At 40.6% G+C, this 24,220-nt stretch overlaps 1 protein-coding gene across 1 annotated transcript in view; it reads right to left on the bottom strand.

The window, feature by feature from the left end:
* Positions 1-13,134, bottom strand: part of LOC136768685 (complement C3) — a 50,277-nt gene extending 37,143 nt beyond the window's left edge. The window contains exons 1-5 of the mRNA XM_066722994.1: positions 13,008-13,134; positions 9,905-9,975; positions 3,769-3,857; positions 2,466-2,548; positions 2,218-2,305 (exon numbers count right to left, since the gene is read on the bottom strand). Coding sequence (XP_066579091.1) covers positions 2,218-2,305; positions 2,466-2,548; positions 3,769-3,857; positions 9,905-9,975; positions 13,008-13,041 — 365 coding nt within the window. The 5' untranslated portion in view covers positions 13,042-13,134. The remainder of the gene's footprint in view (positions 1-2,217; positions 2,306-2,465; positions 2,549-3,768; positions 3,858-9,904; positions 9,976-13,007) is intronic.
* Positions 13,135-24,220: the final 11,086 nt, after the last annotated feature.

The raw sequence follows: 24,220 nt of genomic DNA, 5'->3' as shown, positions 1-24,220 counted from the left end.
CAAAATAAAATACATATGAAATATATCTAAATAAACAAAAAGGGTACAATTCTGGTATATACAAACCAAAAGTGTCACACATTTCTGCCCTAAGTTCAACTTTTTCACATATGAGTTGCCACTGTGACACCATGCTCTGCCACTGTGAGTGAGTTGTTGTTTTTTTCAGGCGCGTAACTCTTCTCCATATATTATTATAAATATTACAGACATTTTGTGCACAACATATCCACAGGTATATATAACTGTAGAATCTAATAATAAGGTGTTTGTTGAACATTTTGAAGTAGTTTCTGCTCCCACTTGATATTTGTTTTACAGATTTACACATAATAATCATTGCGATTTATTTTGTTTTGTGGCTTGTGTGTTGCTTCATGTGAGTGCTGAATTACACTGCATGCGGAAGTCAATGTATCTCATATTTGCTAAGGTGCCCCATAAATACCACCAAAAATTTAATAAAACTGAGTATCTGTATCGATCACTGTAAACGAAAAACAAATTCAAAAATAATGTATTGATTAAGATAGATTATGTTTTTTCCTACCAAACTTGCACATCAATAAACACACTGGAAGAAAAAGCAAAGCTGATCCCACATTTGCAGTGTAATTCAGCTAAATAAAATAAGGTACTCGAGGTAAGGTACACCAACCAACCAAAATAAATATGAGCTTCTCAGTTCTCACAATGTGCTCCTTGAATCTTTTTTATATTTCACAATGATTAGTGTGTATACTTCCACATAAAAAAATATCAGGCAGCAACGGATAGTAATGCAAAGTGTTTATAGTATCCAATGGTAAAAGTATAGCTTCTACTGGAACTCTACAGGCTTTCTAATTCATGTTCTAAGTTCAGGACGTACAGGTATGGTGGTACCCATTTGAGCCCAGGCAGCACCTGGCCTACCGGTATGGCCGTGCATTCCAAAAGGGTTAAAATATACAGTACTGTCCAAATGTTTTAAGCAGGTGTGAAAAAATGCTGTAAAGTAAGAATGCTTTAAAAAATACACAAGTTAATAGTTTATATGTTTGGGTTCATTGTCATGCTGCAGAATAAATTTGGGGCCAATCAGATGCCTCCTTGATGGTATTGCATGATGGATAAGTATCTGCCTGTACTTCTCAGCATTGAGGAGATCATTAATTCTGACCAAATTCCCAACTCCATTTGCAGAAATGCAGCCCTAAACCTCCAAGGAACCTCCACCATGCTTCACTGTTGCCTGCAGACATTCATTCGTGTACCGCTCTCCAGCCCTTCGGCAAACAAACTGCCTTCTGCTACAGACAAATATTTCAAATTTTGACTCATCAGTCCAGAGCACCTGCTGCCATTTTTCTGCACCCCAGTTCCTGTGTTTTCATGCATAGTTGAGTCGCTTGGCCTTATTGCCACGTCAGAGGTATGGCTTTTTGGCCGCAAGTCTTCCATGAAGGCCACTTCTGACCAGACTTCTCTGGACAGTAGATGGGTGTACCAGGGTCCCACCGTTTTCTGCCAATTCTGACCTGATGGCACTGCTGGACATCTTCCGATTGCGAAGGGAAGTAAGCATGATGTGTCTTTCATCTGCTGCAGTATTCGTGTTTCTTCCAAAGAGCTTGGACAACACATCTGGAAACCCCTGTCTGCCTTGACGTTTCTGCCTGGGAGAGACCTTATGATGATGCAGTATAACTACCTTGTGTCTTGTTGCTGTGCTCAGTCTTGCCATAGTGTATGACTTTTGACAGTTAACTGTCTTCAGCAACCTCACCTTGTTAGCTGAGTTTGGCTGTTCCTCACCCAGTTTTATTCCTCTTACACAGCTGTTTCTGTTTCAGTTAATGATTGTGTTTCAACCTACATATTGAATTGATGTTCATTAGCACCTGTTTGGTATAATTGTTTAATCATACACCTGACTATATGCCTACAAAATCCCTGACTGTGTGCAAGTGTACCTAGAAGAACTGTTACTGTTTAGAAGGCAAAGGGTGGTCACACCAAATATGGATTCGATTTAGATTTTTCTTCTGTTCACTCACTTTGCATTTAGATAATTGATAAATATAATGTATTAACATACCTATTTTTGAAAGCATTCTTACTTGACAGCATTTTTTCACACCTGCCTAAAACTTTTGCACTGTACTGTATATTGGTCCTGTATGGGATGATACCTTTGCAGATATACCCTCTCACACTGCAGTGACACATACTCACTTGGCACTGATGTCTACAAAGAACTGCTCATCATCAATGTGGAAGAACTTCTTCCGGGGCTTCACACTCACTTCAAATGATGGCAGCACTGGAAAATAAATAGTCCGTCTTTAGTCTTGCTGCAAAAGGCAATCACCAAAGTTGCAATAGTCAAGGGGCCCACATCACTTGATAAAGGGGAAGGCATCCACTTTGATCTTTGAATGGAAAACAATAATTTGGCACGCCAAGGAATAGACTCCCCTTACCATGTGCCTTCACCTCGAATTGGTAAACAAAAGTGTTCAGGGGAGAATCGTCCAATCTGGCCACCAGCTCCCATGTCCCCTCACTGTGGACAGACAGATTTGGAAAGTAAGTACATTAATAAGTATTGTGGTATTTTGGGGTAGTAGCCATGATGGGAACTCAAGCCCTGTTCTCCCGCCTCACAATGTAGTGATCTTACCACATCACTACAGGCCGAGGCCCCTTAGTGAGGCTCGAGATCACTACACTGCCCTATGGCACGCTACAGTATGTAGATTTCTGAGGGATCCCTAATGGAATAAACATATATTTTTAATACATGGTAGAAAATGTGTCAATCATATTGTTCATATGCCAGAACTGGCCCCCATTTTTTTTTACTTATCATATATGAATTTAAAATACATTTGAGTCTGTATGTAACCAGGAGGCTGCCAGGGCAGCGAACCCAGGTGCGGAGCAAGAGGCAAATCCAGGTAGACAGGCAAAAGGTCGTAATACGGCAAATGGTGCAATAAGGAAAGTCCAGGAATCGTGGATGATAAGGCTGATAATGACATCAGTCCCCCACAACACCCCCCCCCTCCCCACCGAAATTGGGTCCTCAGCCACATTCTGGTTGGCAAAGGGGTCCCTGGGCCAAAAAAGTTTGGGAACCCCTGGCCTAATACATGTGTTACCCTGTACTGTACGTGTTCATGGTCACTGTTTAATGTTGAAATATGTGCATTGGAACAATGAAAGCACAATGGAAATTCAATAATTACTGTTGTTAATGTCAGTATGTATTCTATACAAAATGTAAATATATAAAACGATATAATCACGGTTTCACAATGAAGATCTTACAGCCGATTGCTTGCTTCCACAACTTTTCCAAACCCAACTTTTCCAAATCAGTGAAGTGAGTTTTTGGAAACCAATTCTGTTAGGACAGAACTGCTTCGGGAGATGAATGTGTCTGATACATCCGCTTGGTTACTTACCTTGGCAGGACATACATGACACAACCTTAGTTTTGAAAGATTTATAATATTGGAGACAGCTTACAGCACTCCACCCACACGTGTTGCTGCCCTGTGCAGTGTCCTGCAAACACTTGCTCAATGGGCTCTGCTTGTAGCCATTTTGAAACCTTTACAATTTAAGACATTTTGAATTACTTGCCCAGTGGTAGAAGTCTTAGCAATCAGCAATGGCCCATGCTAAACTACCTGGGACTGTAAACACTCTCCCGCAAGTTGCCGGATCTTTTCAAAATATTTCCTCTGAGCTTCTCTCTTCAATTCTTGAGGCACTTACTTGACTACCTCCGGCAGCTTTAAGTTTCTTCGGAATATCCCATTGATTGCCTTTTGACTCTCTTGTTTGATCACAATGCCTTGAGGATTCTATACACAGAGAGAATATCAATGTGGGTGAATTATAAGGAAAACTGAGTTGTTCAAATTAGAAAACCAAAAATACACTCTGAGAGGTTTTAAACTACCTCTCACCAACCAACATTCCTCTTACTGAGGTTGTATATAGCCTGGTCTCAATAAGATCCTCCCCCTGGCTAAACCATCCATTACAAACAAGAGAGTCAATAAGTATGCATGTTCTCCATGCCTGCAAACAGTCATAGAAATCAATAAATAAGCAAACTTTATATACACAGTAACCATAATCACACAAGGCAATCTGCCTTTGAAATACACTATACAAAAATATAAATGCAACATGCAACAATTTGAAGTTACAGTTCATAAAAGGAAATCAGTCTATTTAAATAAAAAAATTAGGCACTAATCCAGGGGGTCCCGCTGAGATCCTTAAACAAGGTAGCTCTCATGATAAAAGGTTGGAGACCGCTGCCCTTATCTATGGATTTCACATGTCTGGGAATAGAGATATGCATCTGTTGGTCACAAATACCTTAAAAAAAATAGGTAGGGGCATCAACCAGAACACCATTCAATATCTCGTGTGACCACCATTTGTGTCATGCAGCATTACAGTGCAACACGTGGAATATGGAAAGTTGTCCCACTACTCCTCAATGGCTGTGCAAAGTTGCTGGATATTGGCGGGAACTGGAATACTCTGTCTTACATGTCAATCAAGAGCATCCCAAACATGCTCAATGGGTGACATGTCAGGTGAGTATGCATGGAAGTACTGAGACATTGCCAATTGAGGCTGTGATAGTGACAGGTGTAGCGTTAAGTGGGGGTGTATTTTGATAAGAGCATTCAGAGCCTTAGCTGAAGCTCTGATCTAAAGAAGACCTCTCCCCCAAAGTTATCAGATTTCCTGAGCTCATCGGCACATGAACTGTTCTATATCAAAGTGGCAGTCTTAGGAGGATGGCACCGAGAATGGGCCAAATGGCTTGGATTCCCTGCTGTGAAAATGTCTGGGGAATAGGGCCTGGAGGTCATAAAACTCTTTGAAGTGGACGAGAGCCAAAATCCCGAAACAGAGCTACGAACCCAGGCCAACTGGCATTTCCAAAAGATGGCATGGATTGACATCAGTCATAAATCAAGCCCCCCTCCAATAGGATACTGGGGGCTGAAACCAAAATCCAATCTCACAAACTCAAGAACCAATCGTCTATTGATCTGACAGGCATTAAAAGGCAATGCACAACAACTTTCTCTCTCTCTCTCTCACCTGAACCAGAAACTCGCTGCCACAGCTCAACCTGTAGCTCTGTTGCCAGAACCGGAACCAGAAAACAACTAAGTCTTTGCCGGCAACAGAAGAGTTGAACTGGGAGAAGGAGATTGAGCCGTACAAATAATTATTTTATTAAGTAAAGTACATTAGAAACTGCGCCTGCCTGTACCCATCTGATCAGTGGAGTTTTACAGCAGGACAATTGACTAAGTCAACTGAATACGAAAGTGTCAGTCATTTAAATAGCTATTGAGTCATAAGAAACTTGACCCTTGGAAACGAACAGGGCCCTGCTTTCCTCAAAGACTTTGTCTTCAAGTAACTTCAAGAAACCCTGCTTGCAAAGAAGATTTTGTGCACAACCTTGGAGCCTTCAAACCAGTGGAAAATCTGTTTGGAAAAGATTCTACTTTCGCGAAACTCCAACTTCCAGGTGCATCGACTGAAGTGTAAGTTATTGGACAAAGCCGAACCGGACTGCCTTTGTTCCAAACCACACGGACCTCGTGCCGTGTGTTTTTATTTCAGCCCGAAGACAGAGAGGCCTCTCTGCGACGAAGTTCAGATAAGTTAACAGTTTGGAGTTTATCATTCATGACATTTAAGAAATCAATTAGAAATGTTATTCTGTGAGTCATAAACTTTAGAATGTGTAATATCATTTAGTTTTCTTAAATATAAATGAGTGCAGCATTGAACTGTTTTGTTTGACAATTTTAGAAATAAAATCTGTCAATGCCAAGAAATATCTTCTCATTCCTGTTTAACTGTTTAGTTTGAAATTGACACACATTAATAGACATTAGATTATTGGTGGCCCTGCCTATCCTTAATCATTGAATAATAATCAGTTAAGGGAAATTGTGGTAACAAGTAATGATAGGATCTTTCTCGGCACCCAAACGTAAATGAGACTGATATATACAGTATAATGAGAAGTTATTTGACATAAATACTAACCTGCTTTAGTTATTTAATGTCCGACTAACAATACTAATGAGAGACTCACCTTTGTCTTACTAACCGGTATTGTAGTCAATGTGTTTGTAATTTTGTGTAATGTTTTGTGTGTCATCATATGCGATTCCATGGTCTTTGATTTGGTCATGGAAGTGATTTGTCTTTGATTTGTTGATCTGGAGTGAATTTTAATTAGTTTTTCCCTTTTAGTATAACTAGTGTAGTGCTACATTTTATCTTTGTTTTTAATACATTTGAGAATTTTTATCTTTGGAATTGGTGTCTGTGTCCAATTATTGCAGAAATTGAGTTCTACAAGATTCTAGGATTCTTGATAAGGTGATACTTGAATTCACTTCTTTAACTGAAATTTATAAGTGTACCTTACGCTACACCGCATGACAATTTGCCTCAGGATCTTGTCTCTGTATTTTGTGCATTCAAATTGCCATTGATAGAATGCAATTGTGTTCGTTGTCCGTAGCTTATGCCTGCCCATATCATAACCCCACTACAACTATGGGGCACTCTGTACACAGCGTTGACATCAGCAAACTGCTTGCCCCCCCAACGACCCAATACATGCTGTCTGCCATTTGCCTGGTACAGTTGAAACCAGGAGTCATCCATGAAAATCATTGAAGTGGCCATTGAAGGTGAGCATTTGCCCAGTGAACTTGGCTAGAATGTCGAACTGCAGTCAGGTAAAGACCCTGGTGAGGACGATGGGCACACAGATGAGCTTCCCTGAGATTCCAGAAATTCTTTCTCTGGCAACAGCTCAGGTGGACATTCCTACAGTCAATGTACCAACTGCATGCTTCCTCAAAACTTGAGACATTGGTGGCATTGTGTGACAAAACTGCACATTTTAGAGTGGCCTTTTAATGTCCCCACAGAAGGTGCACCTGTGCAATGTTCATACTGTTCAATCAGCTTCTTGATATGCCACATCTCTCAGGTGGATGGATTACACCGTGTAACTATTTTTTTTTTGTTCCTGGGTAGTAAGTGTTATTTCCTAATTGCTTATGCCTCACAAGTATAGAAATGAGTAGTTCTTCAAAATTTTTCGATTATACTCATGAATCTCAAAAAACTACTCACTCCTAAATCTTTTGTAGTCATTTTTGTATTACTTTAGTATAAATACATGTTAATTTGGATTCATATGCTTTTTCTGACATTATGTGAATGAAAAAACCCAAATTCACCTGTTTTCTCATTGGAAATAGTTAAATTTCAAAATATCACTGTTTCACTTTTGAGGATTAAGCAATTAGGAAATAACACTTACTACCCAGGAACAAAAAATGTGTAACATAGTGTTATCTTGTCATTTGAGAAATGCTCACTAGTATGGATGTAAACAAATTTGTGCACAAAATTCAAGAGGAAAAAGCTTTTTGTGCGTATGGGAAATTTCTGCGATCTTTAATTTCAGCACATGCAACATGGGACCAACACTTTACATGTTGCATTTATATTATATAAGAGATGCTAAAACAGAATATAATAGCCAACAGTCACCACTGCATAAAATTAAAGGTTTACAAAACCTGCAAACTCTTTGGAAACTCAAGTAACCTACAAATTTAGTAGGCAGTAAGCAGTGTGTAAACTGCTTTGTGAACTTTATGTTTCACGTAAAGTTTACTGAATAAGTTAAGGTGTAAACTTCAGGTTCAAAAACTTATAACTCACCTTTGGCAAATTGTAGACATTATGTTTGCAAAACTTAAATTACACAAATGTAGTATGTAAACTCACTTGTCTAGCCACCTTGTGATAAATATGTCTTCACAGCAGAGGCACAAACAACAAATACAAATAAATACATAATAAAACAGTTTCCAGGCTGGGCAGCACCTTTACTGGCTTTTATTTACAGCTTACCTGCTGTTTCCACAAACTCCCTATTCCTAGGACACTCTCTCTTGCTACACAATTGATTGTAAACATCTAGGCCTATATTTTCAACTTTGTGCAGATTACAGAAGCCACAGTAAATGTATCCATAATGGAAAATCAGGCCCTTAGAGTTCACAATGGTTAGACTGGAAATTAAGTTTTATCTGATGTTTATACTCTTTCTGCAAACCACAGTCATCCTCAGTTACATTTCTCAATTGATTAATAGCATATTATCCATAGCAAAATATGTATAATAGTTCTTTTGCTTAAATTACAACACAACTACTGTATACACATTCTCTAACAACCCAATTTTTATATGGCAATAGGAGTTCTCATCATCATTTTGTCATTCTTCCCAGAAGGGTACATCTGCAACACCTTCCATTGAGCTATTAAAACAGTGGTGAGCAACCTAAATGAATCAGTAGGCTACAACTCCAAGTGTCAAGTAACTGCCTGGGCTGCAAGGCCCCTTTTTGCGTTATTACAAGTCACAAATGCTACATTTTAATTACAAATTAGCAATACATACATATCAACAATGTTTTAAGGGAGTAACACATTGATGCAAAATAAGCAGTTATACATAAATATTGTAATTTATTTTATAATTTTTGTATTATTATTTTGGGGGGTAGGTGGTAGTCCTGGGCCACAAGTGGATGCACTTTGGGCCACGTGCTGTCTGTGCTGCAGGTTGCCCACCACTGTATTAAAACATCAATATTACTTGTATAGTTTTTTAAATGATTAGTTAATACAAATCAATAATAATAATAATAATAATAATAATAATAATAATAATAATAATAATAATAATAATAATAATCTAGCTTAGCTGTTTGAATTGTCTGAAGTAACTGATAGAACCTAATTTGTAGTAAATCTTGTTTTAGTTTTGTATTCCTGGGATGCACAAAAGACAGATACAATTAAGATTAAATTAAGATATAAATGCATTACATGTATTTTTGCCAATACATTTACAATATGTTAGCCAACAATATATTTAATTTGTATTATTCATATATTTTAGAAGTCAAGTATCTTACATTGCCGTTTTGGTATTTTCCAACTTTAACATCAAACTAATAGATTTTCCCCGAGTGCTACACAACCAAAAGCCAGTAGTGTTCCACTATCCACTGGCTCAGCATTTTCTCAATGTTAAACTTTTATTAGAAAAATAAGTCTTATATTAGTTATTCTTAGAAAGTGGTGATTGTTATGTGATTGCTTTATTCTCAAACTAATTGTAAAGATTCAAATAAATGCAAGCATAATTAAAGTGAGAATTTATATTTATTTGTTTCTCTAGCAGTATTAAAAATTACTCTTCAAATATCTTCAAATAACTGACCATGACCATTTACATTTTTCAACTTGAATACACATGTATTGCATTTGTAAACCATTAATTTCATGCAGTGATCTGTGAAATGTGTGTAAACCATCAGTATTTAGATGAAAGTTTACATATATAGTGTAAACATTGTAAACAACCCACTTACTCAGTTACTTAGTTATGTGTAAACCTATTGTATATATAAGGTTTTCAAATAATTTACCATAACCAGGTTTTCAAATGATTGACAAATGCATTTGTAAACCATTAATTTCATGCAGTGCACACCATTCACCACAAATCATGCTACCTAACCAAGCTGCAATCATTTAATTAGAACGGTTATAGCTAAGAGCTGGAGTGGACTGGAATATCATCAATCAGTGTGCCATGATGTAATTCATGAAGTGAAAATATAGACTCATTAAAAGAGTGTCTCAGTCTTAATTGACACTAGGCCTCTGGGCCTTGTTAGTAAATGTATTTATTTTTTGCTCTGAAGTGGGTGTGAAGTTGTGCTCTGCTGAAAGGGCCTCTGTCAGTTTTGCTTACCTTAAACTCTATAATAACTGAACTGTTAGTGGAGTAGGCTCCGGTTGTGGTTGGAAAGGCTCTGTAATTTACTGCAACAGAATATATAAATATGCATACATTTAATACAGTTTTACACAGGGACACCTTAGAGCAGTGGTTTTCAACCCGTGTGCCACGGCACAATGGTGTGCCATGAGGACTCCCCAAGTGTGCTGTGAGATTTTTATCCCCTCAAAAATATTATGTAATTTTTTTGGGCAACTTAAACATCTACTTTAGACTTTTTTAAATGATATATCCAACTGAAGTTGATTTCTAAACAGAAATGAAAGGAGAACTGTGTCGGGTCGCACTGGTTGTGACAAAATGCACACCTGCAATGAGTTGCAGTGCTATCAGTGGTACTGAAACGCAATTGAGAAAATGCACAGATGTTGAATTCGTTTTTATCTTGCACTCTGCTTTTTTTTAGGTTGGACTTGTGGACAAAATAGATTTAATACATATTATTTAATATGTTTGTCCTTGCCCTTTTGGTAGGCTTGTTTATTTGATATGAAACTGCTTAAATTAACTGTGGATATATTTTTATCGCACTCAGGTGTGCATTCAGTTCACAAACAAAAACATTTCAGTTGTGAAATGTTTAATCAAATACAATAAAACAGAACAGATAGCATGTATGATCCATGTGCTATTGTTTTTCAACAGTTGCAATGCCATTGAATTAACTTGTTATAAGATATTGTGAACTGAACATATTTTGCTGTTAACTTATATTTACTGTGAATAGTTTTTAGTGTCTGGTTTGGTCTTCCTGCACTAAATAAATGATTTGTATTAAGTAATTATTTAGTATGTCTGTCTACTTTTTACCATAACACTAAAAGCCACTCCTTGCACTTCACACATTTTCCCTTTTAATTACTCTTCTACTGACATATTTTAACATGCCATGTGCATGTGATAATAGTTTTAGCAACCTGTTGCCATTCAGGTAAGATAATACCTAGTAAATTCTCTTTCTTTTTCATGTTGGTGTGCCGTGAGGTTTTTGGTCTTAGCAAAGTGTGCCGTGGCATTGAAAAGGTTGGGAACCACTGCCTTACAGTTTAATTTCAGTTGTTGCAAAGTTTGGAAATCAACATCTGCACATCAGGAATCAAACACACAACACCAGGCTCACAGTGACCTGCCTTAATCACTATGCCAGCTGAGATACCAGCTTTCATTGAAAACCTGTTTTCAACTGTCCTGATTAGTTGTATATGAATGACTTATTGGAGTTATAGTCTCAAATTAATTTATCAATTAAGAAAAAGAAAACATTCTAATAAATAATTCAACAAAATGTGTGTATATATACACTCACCTAAAGGATTATTAGGAACACCATACTAATACTGTGTTTGACCCCCTTTCGCCTTCAGAACTGCCTTAATTCTACGTGGCATTGATTCAACAAGGTGCTGAAAGCATTCTTTAGAAATGTTGGCCCATATTGATAGGATAGCATCTTGCAGTTGATGGAGATTTGTGGGATGCACATCCAGGGCACGAAGCTCCCGTTCCACCACATCCCAAAGATGCTCTATTGGGTTGAGATCTGGTGACTGTGGGGGCCAGTTTAGTACAGTGAACTCATTGTCATGTTCAAGAAACCAATTTGAAATGATTCGACCTTTGTGACATGGTGCATTATCCTGCTGGAAGTAGCCATCAGAGGATGGGTACATGGTGGTCATAAAGGGATGGACATGGTCAGAAACAATGCTCAGGTAGGCCGTGGCATTTAAACGATGCCCAATTGGCACTAAGGGGCCTAAAGTGTGCCAAGAAAACATCCCCCACACCATTACACCACCACCACCAGCCTGCACAGTGGTAACAAGGCATGATGGATCCATGTTCTCATTCTGTTTACGCCAAATTCTGACTCTACCATCTGAATGTCTCAACAGAAATCGAGACTCATCAGACCAGGCAACATTTTTCCAGTCTTCAACTGTCCAATTTTGGTGAGCTTGTGCAAATTGTAGCCTCTTTTTCCTATTTGTAGTGGAGATGAGTGGTACCCGGTGGGGTCTTCTGCTGTTGTAGCCCATCCACCTCACGGTTGTACGTGTTGTGGCTTCACAAATGCTTTGCTGCATACCTCGGTTGTAACGAGTGGTTATTTCAGTCAAAGTTGCTCTTCTATCAGCTTGAATCAGTCGGCCCATTCTCCTCTGACCTCTAGCATCAACAAGGCATTTTCGCCCACAGGACTGCCGCATACTGGATGTTTTTCCCTTTTCACACCATTCTTTGTAAACCCTAGAAATGGTTGTGCGTGAAAATCCCAGTAACTGAGCAGATTGTGAAATACTCAGACCGGCCTGTCTGGCACCAACAACCATGCCACGCTCAAAATTGCTTAAATCACCTTTCTTTCCCATTCAGACATTCAGTTTGGAGTTCAGGAGATTGTCTTGACCAAGACCACACCCCTAAATGCATTGAAGCAACTGCCATGTGATCGGTTGAATTGCATTAATGAGAAATTGAACAGGTGTTCCTAATAATCCTTTAGGTGAGTGTATATATATATATATATATATATATATATATATATATATATATAGCCATCATATCTATGTATATGTATATGTGTTACTCTTGGTTACAAATGCTCAAGCGGAGAACGTATGATGGGGCTAAAATGGGGATGAATTGTTATAGGGGTGAATTGTTGTTGGGATTAATTTTCACGAATTGATGGGGACAAATTGTAATGGACCCAGTTAGTCCCATACATAGTCTCCCCTAGAGGGCAGCAGAGTTTGTTTCAATGGAGACTTTTTTTACTCCACAGCCAGGGACTAACTTCAGCCGCCAAGTACGTGTCAATGAATATTTAACTTGTGTACTAGTTTAGTAAGGATCTTTGTAGTAGGCACGGGATCATCCCCAGCTAATCTGAGTTCATATTAGTAAGGTATTGTGGTAACCATTGAAGATTCAGCAAGATACTAGTTAATCAGGGATAAAACACCTATACAGAGTTATAAGCAATTCAAGAAAACAAGAAAGAATGAATTAGAGAGATGGAGGGGGAGTGAAAGAAAGAGAGGGAACTTACTAGTATCAGTAGGATTGTATATGGGTTTGTCCATCTGCACAAATATGTACCCAGAGTGGGCAGACAGCAGTACAGTGGATTCCAATGTGGATGAGCCCTGAAACTCTGCTATCAGATAAGCATTATACTTGGTTTTTTGATTCTCTGCAAGATCCTTAGACTTGATCTAGAACACAGAGAGAGAAACAATTTTGAGAGAGAGATATAATTCAGGATGCATGTTTACACAGCTCTAATCTGAGCACACAATGTCACAACTTTGGGCATCAAAGTATTATTTCCACATAAAGACTTCACTGCCAAAGGCCTCTCTATCACCTTTGTAGAAATGTTAAGTTCCTGGATTCTGCTGAGATCAATAACCCTTTTACATAAACTGCCCCTCCGCAGCTTTGAGCCTAAAGTCTAATGTACCCAAGTACTTTTCTCTGTGGAACAATGAGGGGAAATAATACTGCAGCTCTTTCTGATTACTTTCTATTCCAACCCCAGTTAATTTGCATTGGCCACTTCACCAGAACAGGGGAGATATCAGTGTGCCCCATTCAGATCTTACCTTTACGGGTATGAGAGCCTGATGTTTGTTATTCTGATCGAGTGTGATTATAGTTTCAAACAGTACTTTCCGGGTGGAAAAGGCTTGAAGTCTGATTGTCACTTGAATGGGGTCGCTCACTCCTTGTGCCTCAACAAACACATTCTCTGAACTGTCAATCCTCAAGAGGTTTGGAGCCAGAAGAACATACCTGCAATGAAGGAGATTCAAGAATCATTCTTGATACATTCAAAGTTTTTATGCATTTAGTTCTTTTTTATATAAATATGGAATCGCCTTTTTTATTTCTTTCCCCTAAGTTTTGTATCACCAGTTGTGCTAATGCATCTTGGCTCGTCACCACATCCCTGGGAATTACACTTGGGGAGCGTGAGGAAGTGCAACTGGGATCCTCGGTCCTCTCAGTCAAAATCACCAAATTACATGAGCTGGGATTGAACTGGCAAACCACAGCTCATAGGGCTCAGTCTGCACTGTTACCAACTGAGCCACTTTATTTTATCATCAGATTTTTCACAACCCGGTGTTTGCATTGATTCCGTCTTATCTCATAATTTGAAAATATGCTATAACACAGTTTCATGCTCAGATAAACTATAGCTCTGCAAACAATGATACAGCCTCCAATCCCACACTTAAGCAGCACAATCCAAATGCCTGGTTCAGAACTGCGGAGAATTTGACTCTGACCCATCCACTGATCTCACAAAATTGTAATGCTTTTACACAAAAAGAGGAAAGGAATTGGTCAGTACTTAGAAAGGCTGGCCAAGACAAAGAAATGAAGCAAACAGGACAAGGTTAAACCAGGCAGTCACCATCCTGTCAGTCTGGCAGGCTGACGCTGACTGCCTCACCATCACAACTCCTGCTAAAGGCTGCACATGTCAATCATCTGTTAACCTGTAACTAAGCATAATAGACCCCCAGACTGCCAGCACTGCACTGCTGTGTCTCCTTCACTACTGAAAAGATACATATATCTGCATTGCAGCAAAACTATTTAGATACAGATTAGTACTCAAAGGTTTTCACATTTTTATTTGAAACAATGTGGTTAATTCTGTTTACATAATACTGTTCACTAAAGTATACTTTATTTTCAATAATATTCTGTATGAGTCTTTTTAAACACTCATTCATAACTAGGGAAAACTGCTGACAAAGCAAAGTAGAACTGTCAGTTTCTTGGAATATGTTTGCTTTGTTCTCTTTTGTTGGTAAGAATGTATATTTTATGATTTTGCTGTTCAATTCGATCATATTACCAATGCTCATGACAATTTCTTTCACAAAATGTATTTAACAACAAAAGCAGCGTATTCCTGTTTGGTTTCTCTGTCTTCAGACAGAATTATACATCAGGACAGGCTGTTATACCGAGTGAATCAATGAATACATAGCGTTCAATACATCAAACCACCACGAAGGGTCGAATGGCCTCCTCTCGTTTGTAAACTTTCTTATGTTCTTATGTTCTAATACTGCTGCGCTCCTTGCAGCTGCCCAACACCTCAGGCGAAACCCCTCCTGTTATGACATGTCCTTTTTTGTTTACAGGTCTGTGAGTGTGGCTCCTTGGGAGTAACAGAGTTGCCATATCACTTTGTTTGAGGTGGAATATTAAGTGGGGAGTGGGGAAGAAGGTCTGTGGGGTTGAAATGAGAGGTGGAAGCAGTGAATTCAGAGCATCTCAGAAAAACAAAGAAAGCTAGTGTGAACATGGCTTGGAGCGTTAAATCTGTGGCAGATGAGTGGTATCCGTTTTGATTTCATGATACAGTATGTGAGTGTGTGTCGGTCCTGATGGGTGTGTTGGGGGGTGTGTTTTATGTGGGGGTAAGAGATTAGTTTTGTAGAAAAAATAGATGCCCAAAAGGTGAAATTTGATGGAGGAGACTCCATGCGAGATGCGAGTTGCAGTGTAGGAAGCTGATGTGGGATGATATTGTTAGTAGGTCGAAAAAGGGGAAGGAGATGCTGAAGGAGTAACGAAAAGCTGAGCAGTTCCATTGGAGAGTTCCGGGTGGGGGGCGACCTTGGAAAATACTGTTGTGGAAGGAAAGTTAGAAATTATTTTTCTAATACCTGTTTTTCTCTCTTGTATACTTAAGAAAGATAAGGTCAAGCTAGAAGGACAGGCCAGAAGGTAGCTTGATTTCGGTTTGTTATTTACGACAATGTCAAACAGTATGATTGAAGTGCCTGCTCCCTAATCCATGTGTTGATCTATGAACTCTGTCCTATAATGATATAAATTCTGCTTAGCTAACTTTTAAGATAACATAGTAATGACTTTCTGATTATAACCAGATCTTTGATTTCTGTGTATAAAAGCTCTGACTGTTAAAATGAAGGCAGAGCTACTTTGGCATCTTCTTGATGCACTGTTCTTCTCCATGCTGCGTGTATTAAAGGCATTGCAACTAACGTTCCAACCTGATTGAAGATGATTGTTCTTCCACACCGTCCAGTGAGAGAATGCAGTAGGTGATTTACAGGAATATTATATCGCAATAAGGAGGTATTGTCATTGGCAGGAGGTCTGCTTCTGAAGCCAATGATCTGAAGTTCTGGAAATGATAATGGGAAAGGGAGTCAGCAGTACTATTTGGTAGCATGTATGTTACAATGATGGGCAGGTGTCACCTTTCCCTTTTCTGCCAAGCACTGTAAAGGTGACTGTTGTGTAGTCTGTGTGGTGTTGTTGTTGTTTTTCTTTTGTTTGTGCTTTGTTTCCTTTCTCTGTCTCTCTCTCACTCATTATTAGTCCATCTGTTTCTTTGATGTCAACTTTCAACCAATTAGAGGAGGGTCTGTGTCTAATTTACCCCGTGAAACATGATGTGCCCCACATGATGTGAAACTTGACTGCATATTGTGATCCTCCAAGCTATGGTCTGAGCATAAAAGATATAAAGGAAATTTAATTGATTTTCTATCAAAGATACTATATGCATGTGATGCAAACATTTAGAGAGTTATGGGCTTTTGAAATTGAGCCTGATCTTTTAGCAGGAAATTCCCATTTTGGCTGTCAGCTTAAGAGGTCAATGCACTCTTATTGTCTTTGTTTTGACATTTTTTTAAGGTTGTGTGTATTTTACAAGAATGTAAATGTTATGTGAGATCACATTTTTATATATTTTCTTTCCATTCCTTTTCATTGGAACTCCATATTATTTGTTTGTTTACCCATAATGTCATAAGATGCTGTCAAAGTCTGTATATAGACCATTGCACCTGACCATGTGATGTACCAGCATTACAGCAGGCAACAACCTCTTCTTCCAGTAAGCAAACAGGTCAATATTGACAGTATCTGTGTTTGAGCAAATTCTTCAAACAAGGGCTTGGAAGGTTTATAGTTCATAGTCAAAGCTTATGTGGAATTAAATGGACCAATTTCAAGTTGATTGACCACAGTTACACAAACACAAGTCAAAATACGTCACGTTCAGCTAAAGGTACAAAACCATGTCTGATGTCATTTTATTTAATTATTTATATTGTTTGTTGAACATTTTTTGTTGTTGTTATTTTGATGTATGTGGGAGGAAGCAGCGGGTGGTGGGGTGTGAAGGGAAGCATTTTAAATAACAAAACTTTGGAGAATATGGGTGCCTTACATACTTGTATATTTATCCTGATGTCTCCAATGGTTCACAATGATGACTAAACTTTAATTAGGCCAATTATTAGTTAAATTAAGGAATAGAGAGAACAAAGATATCGGGTGCCTGGGACCAGGATTGGGAACCACTTGTCTAGATGTTTACAATGTTAAGCTTGTGTGGCAGGAGAGAGCACCCTGCCACTTTAAGAGACGGGCTCCTGACCAGAGCCTGTTGGAGCTTGGGAGATGTAATTGACTGACATGTATGGTTGGCTAATCAGTCAATTTTCCCTGGGCGGCATAACACCCTATTAAAGGAGCCTCGGATTCCATTGAAGAGAGTTGAGTGGCTGCAGAAACAGCAGTACAGTACATTTTCTTAATTTAACATGAACGTATTATGATTTGGCCCTGCAACTTATTTGTGCTGCCACTGTGAAGACCTCTTTCCCACAATTCTTATGTAAATCCTAGTGAACTTCTAGTTTACCAGTAACTGTAGGTGGCTAGTCAAGTTAACATTAGTTGTACAAACTGTACACATGTCTAAAGCAGGGGTGAAGCCAGAAATTGTGTAGGGGGTGGGCCTGGTTAAAACAGGGTGGGCAAGGGGTTGAAAGTACTGCACACCAACTTGCTACCAATTACTGAAACGAACCACAACTAAATGTGAAAACGTGTCAGTATAGGCTACTATTACCTAAAAGGATTAACTTTAGGCAACTTTGTGTGGGCTATGTTTTGGAAATGAACTGGGGTTCATTTTCGTGATTCACTTTTGTGTTTTCTCAGGACTCAGATCACTTATGTTCACATTGCAATAATCAAGTGAAATCAGTTTGTTTTGTAATAAAATACATTTGACATGATTAGTGCATATAAGAAATGGCAGCATAACATGTACAATAACACATATACAGCTCAGAAAAAAATTAAGAGACCACTTAACATTGATTTCTGAATTTGGAGTGGTCTCTTAATTTTTTCCAGAGCTGTCTATAGTAATAAAGTAACTACATACAGTAGTCCACGAAACACATTTGACAGACTACTTATGATACAGCCAAATATATGGTGTGTCCACGTTTTGCTAAATTTCATGAATCTGCGCAGATCTGACTAGCAAAAAGATTTATTTTCACAATTTATGATGATAGCCTGCATTGTGAATGCAGGCAATATTTAAACATACTGTATGCAGTTATTGAACACAACAATATGCTGCTATACTTTTATATTTTATATTTTAATCAGTGTTGTGCTGCTGAATGGTGATTGTTTTGCCTATATAAAAATATACAGTATGACGTCCCCTAATTATCGGTCTAGGACATTTTACTGCTACTGCCATACCTTTAAAATATTATACATATTACACATAATGTAAGAGGATTTTGTTGTGCTAATCCAATTAATTGAAAACTCATAGGCCAATTTATACCTCAATCTGATTATTTTTGGAGCGAAGATGCGGTGAAGTCAGTAATTCAAAACTAGCCTCGGTTTTAAACATTTTAATAGTTTTAAGATTAAATGTCTTTCTGCTCCAAGCAATACATCCTGTGTGGCACTTTTCCACTGTAAATTAATAACTGCTCCAGATTAATAATTTATCCAAGGTAAACACACATATTCCTTCTTTGGAAAGGTTTCTACTGCATCTCTTGCATCGAGAGCGGCAGCCATTACTGTACTTACAATTTCCAGATGCAGTGCACTGCGTCAGGACGTCACAGTACTGACCCGGACCAGTTTGGGACTCAGCCGGTACGATGTGTGAAACTATGCTCCTGAAACTAGCTCGGGCACAGGTGAAGGTGCAGCTGAGCCCTAGTGGAAACCCCCTGGACCTGCACAGCCATGCTGAGGTGCAGCTAAACATGGCTAGTGGAAATGGGGCAATAGTTACCCCTATTTGTGGACTCCTTGCTTTCATCGTGTCCCCTAAATGAAAGCTCTTGTTTACCCAGAAAGATGACACAATCGATCAGTATTTTCAGTATTTCCCAATTTTCTTGACTTTTTCATTGTGGAGCTCCGTTTGCCTTTTCGTTGAGATCCACTTGGGTGTCGATCATTTTCAATAGCCCTGTTGCTTGCAAGTGCCCTGCCATCCTTTGGTGTTTCGTTGCTGCCTTGATTAGGAAATTTAGGTTTGCAAACCCAGCATGGCTTCAAACACCATATCAGTCAGTTGCAAATAACTGGCATTCCCAGCCTGTTACAATTTGCAATGTTCCTTTGAGGCTGTAAGCCAGGTGTACCATTCGTAGCTGCTCGAATTAAAGTGTCGCACAAATCCTTTCCCTGACTGGGACAGGGCTGCTAGCTGCGGGGGTTGGTCAACCCTTCTCCCCAGTTCTGGGTTTTCTTGAAAGGTCCTTCTCAAAAAAGGCTTTACCAGTAAATCCACCACCAAATCCATTTCAACTCCTTCAGCCATTGTGTGTAAAACAACAGGGCTAAGTAAAAAGTGAAACAAAAAATGTAAAGCACTACATCTAAAAATCTAAATGTCATGACAGAAAATTTGAATCAATCTTAGATGATGCTACGTTATGTGCTAGCTAGTTTTACGTCAGTTAGGTAACTGGCCCTCTGATCACGCCACATGAAAAATTATGACATAAGCTGCTAGGCCAGCTAGAAGTCTCCGGCGTGTCAAAAAATATGCCCAACATTTCAAACTCTAAATCTGATTGGTTAAAGAACATGATAATCAACAAAATCGTCCCCATTTGCTTCAACAGCAGAGGGCATTCACTCTGAATTCTGAAGGCCTCAGAGTAGATTCACCCGGAGACAACACAGGCGGAAAATCTGATTGGATAAAAGCCCTAATTTACATGAGCTGCATTGGAAGCAGCACAACTGAGGGAGAGAGTAGCAATGAAATGACGTTAATGACTGATGGGAACGAACTTTGTAAAATACCCAAAATTCTCTGTTCTCCCCTTTGGCCTGTCGCTAGCCCCACACACTTTTTCCAAGTGCATGGATGTCGTTTTACCCCACTTGCATTGTCAGGGGGTCCACGTCCTCAACTATCTAGATGACTGGCTGTTTTTTTCTTACTCGAGGGAACAGGTTCAGAAACACACAAACCTAATTTTAGGCCACCTCTCTGAATTGGGCCTCCGGATAAATTCGAGAGAAGAGCTTCCTGATGCCAACTCAGCAGGCACAGTTCCTCAGACTGCACCTCGATTCCGTTGCCATGCTCGCCACGCTGGTGCCAGAGAGAGTTACCTCCATACGCACATGTCTCCCTCTTCCGACTGAGAGCTCGTGTCAGGGTGTCCCTTTGCCAGAGGCTGCTGGGCTTCCTAGTGGCTGCATGACAGACCCTCCCCCTAGGCCTCCTCCAATTGAGGCTGCTGCAGTGGTGGTTCAGGTCTCTCAAGATGAACTCTTGCCGCGATCGAGCACACTGAGTAAAAGTCACTCCGGCGTGCTGGAAGGCACTCCGTTGGTGGTGGAGCCCTCACAATTTGACCCTCAGTGTGTCCCTGGGGCCAGTCTATCACCGAGCAGTCATAACGACAGACACCTCCAAGCAGGGTTGGGGAGCAGTCTGCGATGGACGTGGAGTATGAGGCAGGTGGACGGATCAAGCAATGGCCCTCCATATTACTGTCCTGGAGTTACAAGCAGTACTCCTTGGACTGTATCATTTCCTGCCAGTCCTACTGGAGAGACGTGCTGGGTCAAACAGAACAGCACAGCGGTTGGTGCCTACAGTGAGGGAAAAAAATATTTGATCCCCTGCTGATTTTGTACGTTTGCCCATTGACAAAGAAAAGATCAGTCTATAATTGTCATTGTCAAGCTGGAATACTCATCCATGACCCATTCTCAATGCCCTGGCTCAGGGAAGGAGGTTCTCACCCAGATTTGATGGTACATGGCCCCGTCCATTGTCCCTTTGATGCGGTGCAGTTGTCCTGTCCCCTTAGCAGAAAAACACCCCCAAAGCATAATGTTTCCACCTCCATGTTTGACGGTGGGGATGGTGTTCTTGGGGTCATAGGCAGCATTCCTCCTCCTCCAAACACGGCGAGTTGAGTTGATGCCAAAGAGCTCGATTTTGGTCTCATCTGATCACAACACTTTCACCCAGTTCTCCTCTGAATCATTCAGATATTCACTGGCAAACTTCAGACGGGCCTGTACATGTGCTTTCTTGAGCAGGGGGACCTTGCGGGCGCTGCAGGATTTCAGTCCTTCACGGCGTAGTGTGTTACCAATTGTTTTCTTGGTGACTATGGTGCCAGCTGCCTTGAGATCATTAACAAGATCCTCCCGTGTAGTTCTGGGCTGATTCCTCACCGGTCTCATGATCATTGAAACTCCACGAGGTGAGATCTTGCATGGAGCCCCAGACCGAGGGAGACTGACAGTTATTCTGTGTTTCTTCCATTTGCGAATAATCGCACCAGCTGTTGTCACCTTCTCACCAAGCTGCTTGGCGATGGTGTTTCTTCCATTTGCGAATAATCGCATCAACTGTTGACACCTTCTCACCAAGCTGCTTGGCGATGGTCTTGTAGCCCATTCCAGCCTTGTGTAGGTCTACAATCTTGTCCCTGACATCCTTGGACAGCTCTTTGGTCTTGGCCATGGTGGAGAGTTTCGAATCTGAATGATTGATTGCTTCTGTGGACAGGTGTCTTTTATACAGGTAACGAGCTGAGATTAGGAGAGTCCCTTTAAGAGAGTGCTCCTAATCTCAGCTCGTTACCTGTATAAAAGACACCTGGGAGCCAGAAATCTTGCTGATTGATAGGGGATCAAATACTTATTTCCCTCATTAACATGCAAATCAATTTATAACTTGTTTGAAATGCCTTTTTTTCTGGACTTTTTTGTTGTTATTCTGTCTCTCACTGTTAAAATACACCTACCATTAAAATTATAGACTGATCATTTCTTTGTCAGAGGGCAAACGTACAAAATTAGCAGGTGATCAAATACTTTTTTCCCTCACTGTATATCAACAAGCAAGGAGGTCTCTGGTCATGCAGACTGTACTGCCTAGCATGCCGTCTGCTTCTGTGGGCGCAGCCATGGTTCCACTCCATCAGAGCAGTTCACCTTCCAGGCCTGGCCAACATGGCAGCGGACCTCCTCTCTCAGGGAGACCCCCTGGCCTCGGAATGGTGCCTCCACCCATTTGTGATACAACAAATGTGGAGCCGGTTTGGCAGGATGGACGTCAGGGCAGAGGCCACACACTGCCCACTATGTTTCTCCATCCGAGACCGCTCAGGAACCCTAGGGATTGACACACTAGCCCACACATGGCCGTGCTGTCTACTTAACGCATTTCCACCATTCCCCCTTCTGGTGGTCCTGGAGAAGGTAAGAGAGAACGAGTGACATTTCTGCTGATAGCGGAGCGGACTTGTTGTCCCAGGTGCAGGGCATGCATTGGCACCTGCGCTGGCAATCAAATCTGCAAAACGATTGAGCTACACACTCTGAGTTACACTGTCCGTACATCCATCTTGTGTCCGTTTTGCGGGAGATGGCTCCAGGGTCACAATACGACCTAACCCTGCGTTCCTCCCGAAAGTGCTGTCTCCGTTCCCTATCAACAGGTCTATTGAGTTGATGGCTTTTCATCTTCCTCCCCTTACTTCAGAGCAGGAGTGTCGGCTTCACCTGCTCTGCCCTGTGTGGGCCCTCAGGTGCTATTTGGAACGCACTAAGGATATTCAGTGCTCAGACCAACTGATGTGTCTTATGGAGCGTGCACACAGGGCCAGGCGCTTTCAAAGCAGCGCCTCTCGCATTGGATTGTGGACATTATTACCATGGCCTACGAGTCCACCGGGACCCCAGTGCCTGAACACCTGGTGGCCAACTCGACTTGAGGTGTTGCCACATCTTGGGCCCTTTTTCAAGGTGCCCCCTTGGCAGACATTTATGCAGCTGCAGCTTGAGGCTCGCCGCTTACATTTGCCTGGTTCTACAGGTTGGACGTGATGGAACCCGGTGCTGGCTGCAGTCGAACCCCAGTAGCCTATGGACTCTGGTTCCTCGCTGTGTATATAGTTCATTTGTCAACACAGTAGAGCTAATGTTGCCCTGCGTTAGCTGGTCTTCGACTCTGTACTATTCAGTTGAGCTGGATGCTCCTGTGCTGTGCAGAGGCAGCATGAATGTTCCTGCTACTACTCGATATACACTCACCTAAAGGATTAATAGGAACACCTGTTCAATTTCTCATTAATGCAATTATCTAATCAACCAATCACATGGCAGTTGCTTCAATGCATTTAGGGGTGTGGTCCTGGTCAAGACAATCTCCTGAACTCCAAACTGAATGTCTGAATGGGAAAGAAAGGTGATTTAAGCAATTTTGAGCGTGGCATGGTTGTTGGTGCCAGACGGGCCGGTCTGAGTATTGCACAATCTGCTCAGTTACTGGGATTTTCATGCACAACCATTTCTAGGGTTTACAAAGAATGGTGTGAAAAGGGAAAAACATCCAGTATGCGGCAGTCCTGTGGGCAGAAATGCCTTGTTAATGCTAGAGGTCAGAGGAGAATGGGCCGACTGATTCAAGCTGATAGAAGAGCAACTTTGACTGAAATAACCACTCGTTACAACCAAGGTATGCAGCAAAGCATTTGTGAAGCCACAACACGTACAACCTTGAGGCGGATAGGCTACAACAGCAGAAGACCCCACCGGGTACCACTCATCTCCACTACAAATAGGAAAAAGAGGCTACAATTTGCACAAGCTCACCAAAATTGGACAGTTGAAGACTGGAAAAATGTTGCATGGTCTGATGAGTCTCGATTTCTGTTGAGACATTCAGATGGTAGAGTCAGAATTTGGCGTAAACAGAATGAGAACATGGATCCATCATGCCTTGTTACCACTGTGCAGGCTGGTGGTGGTGGTGTAATGGTGTGGGGGATGTTTTCTTGGCACACTTTAGGCCCCTTAGTCCCAATTGGGCATCGTTTAAATGCCATTTGTAGAGCTGGTGTGGCCTCACTCGTAGGGCCCCCTGGTGGTCACCTCAGG

Source organism: Amia ocellicauda, chromosome 14, assembly GCF_036373705.1.
Source record: "Amia ocellicauda isolate fAmiCal2 chromosome 14, fAmiCal2.hap1, whole genome shotgun sequence".
Lineage (NCBI taxonomy): Eukaryota > Metazoa > Chordata > Actinopteri > Amiiformes > Amiidae > Amia > Amia ocellicauda.
The sequence above is the reverse complement of the archived record's forward strand: the minus strand, read 5'-3'. Positions and strand labels throughout refer to the sequence as shown.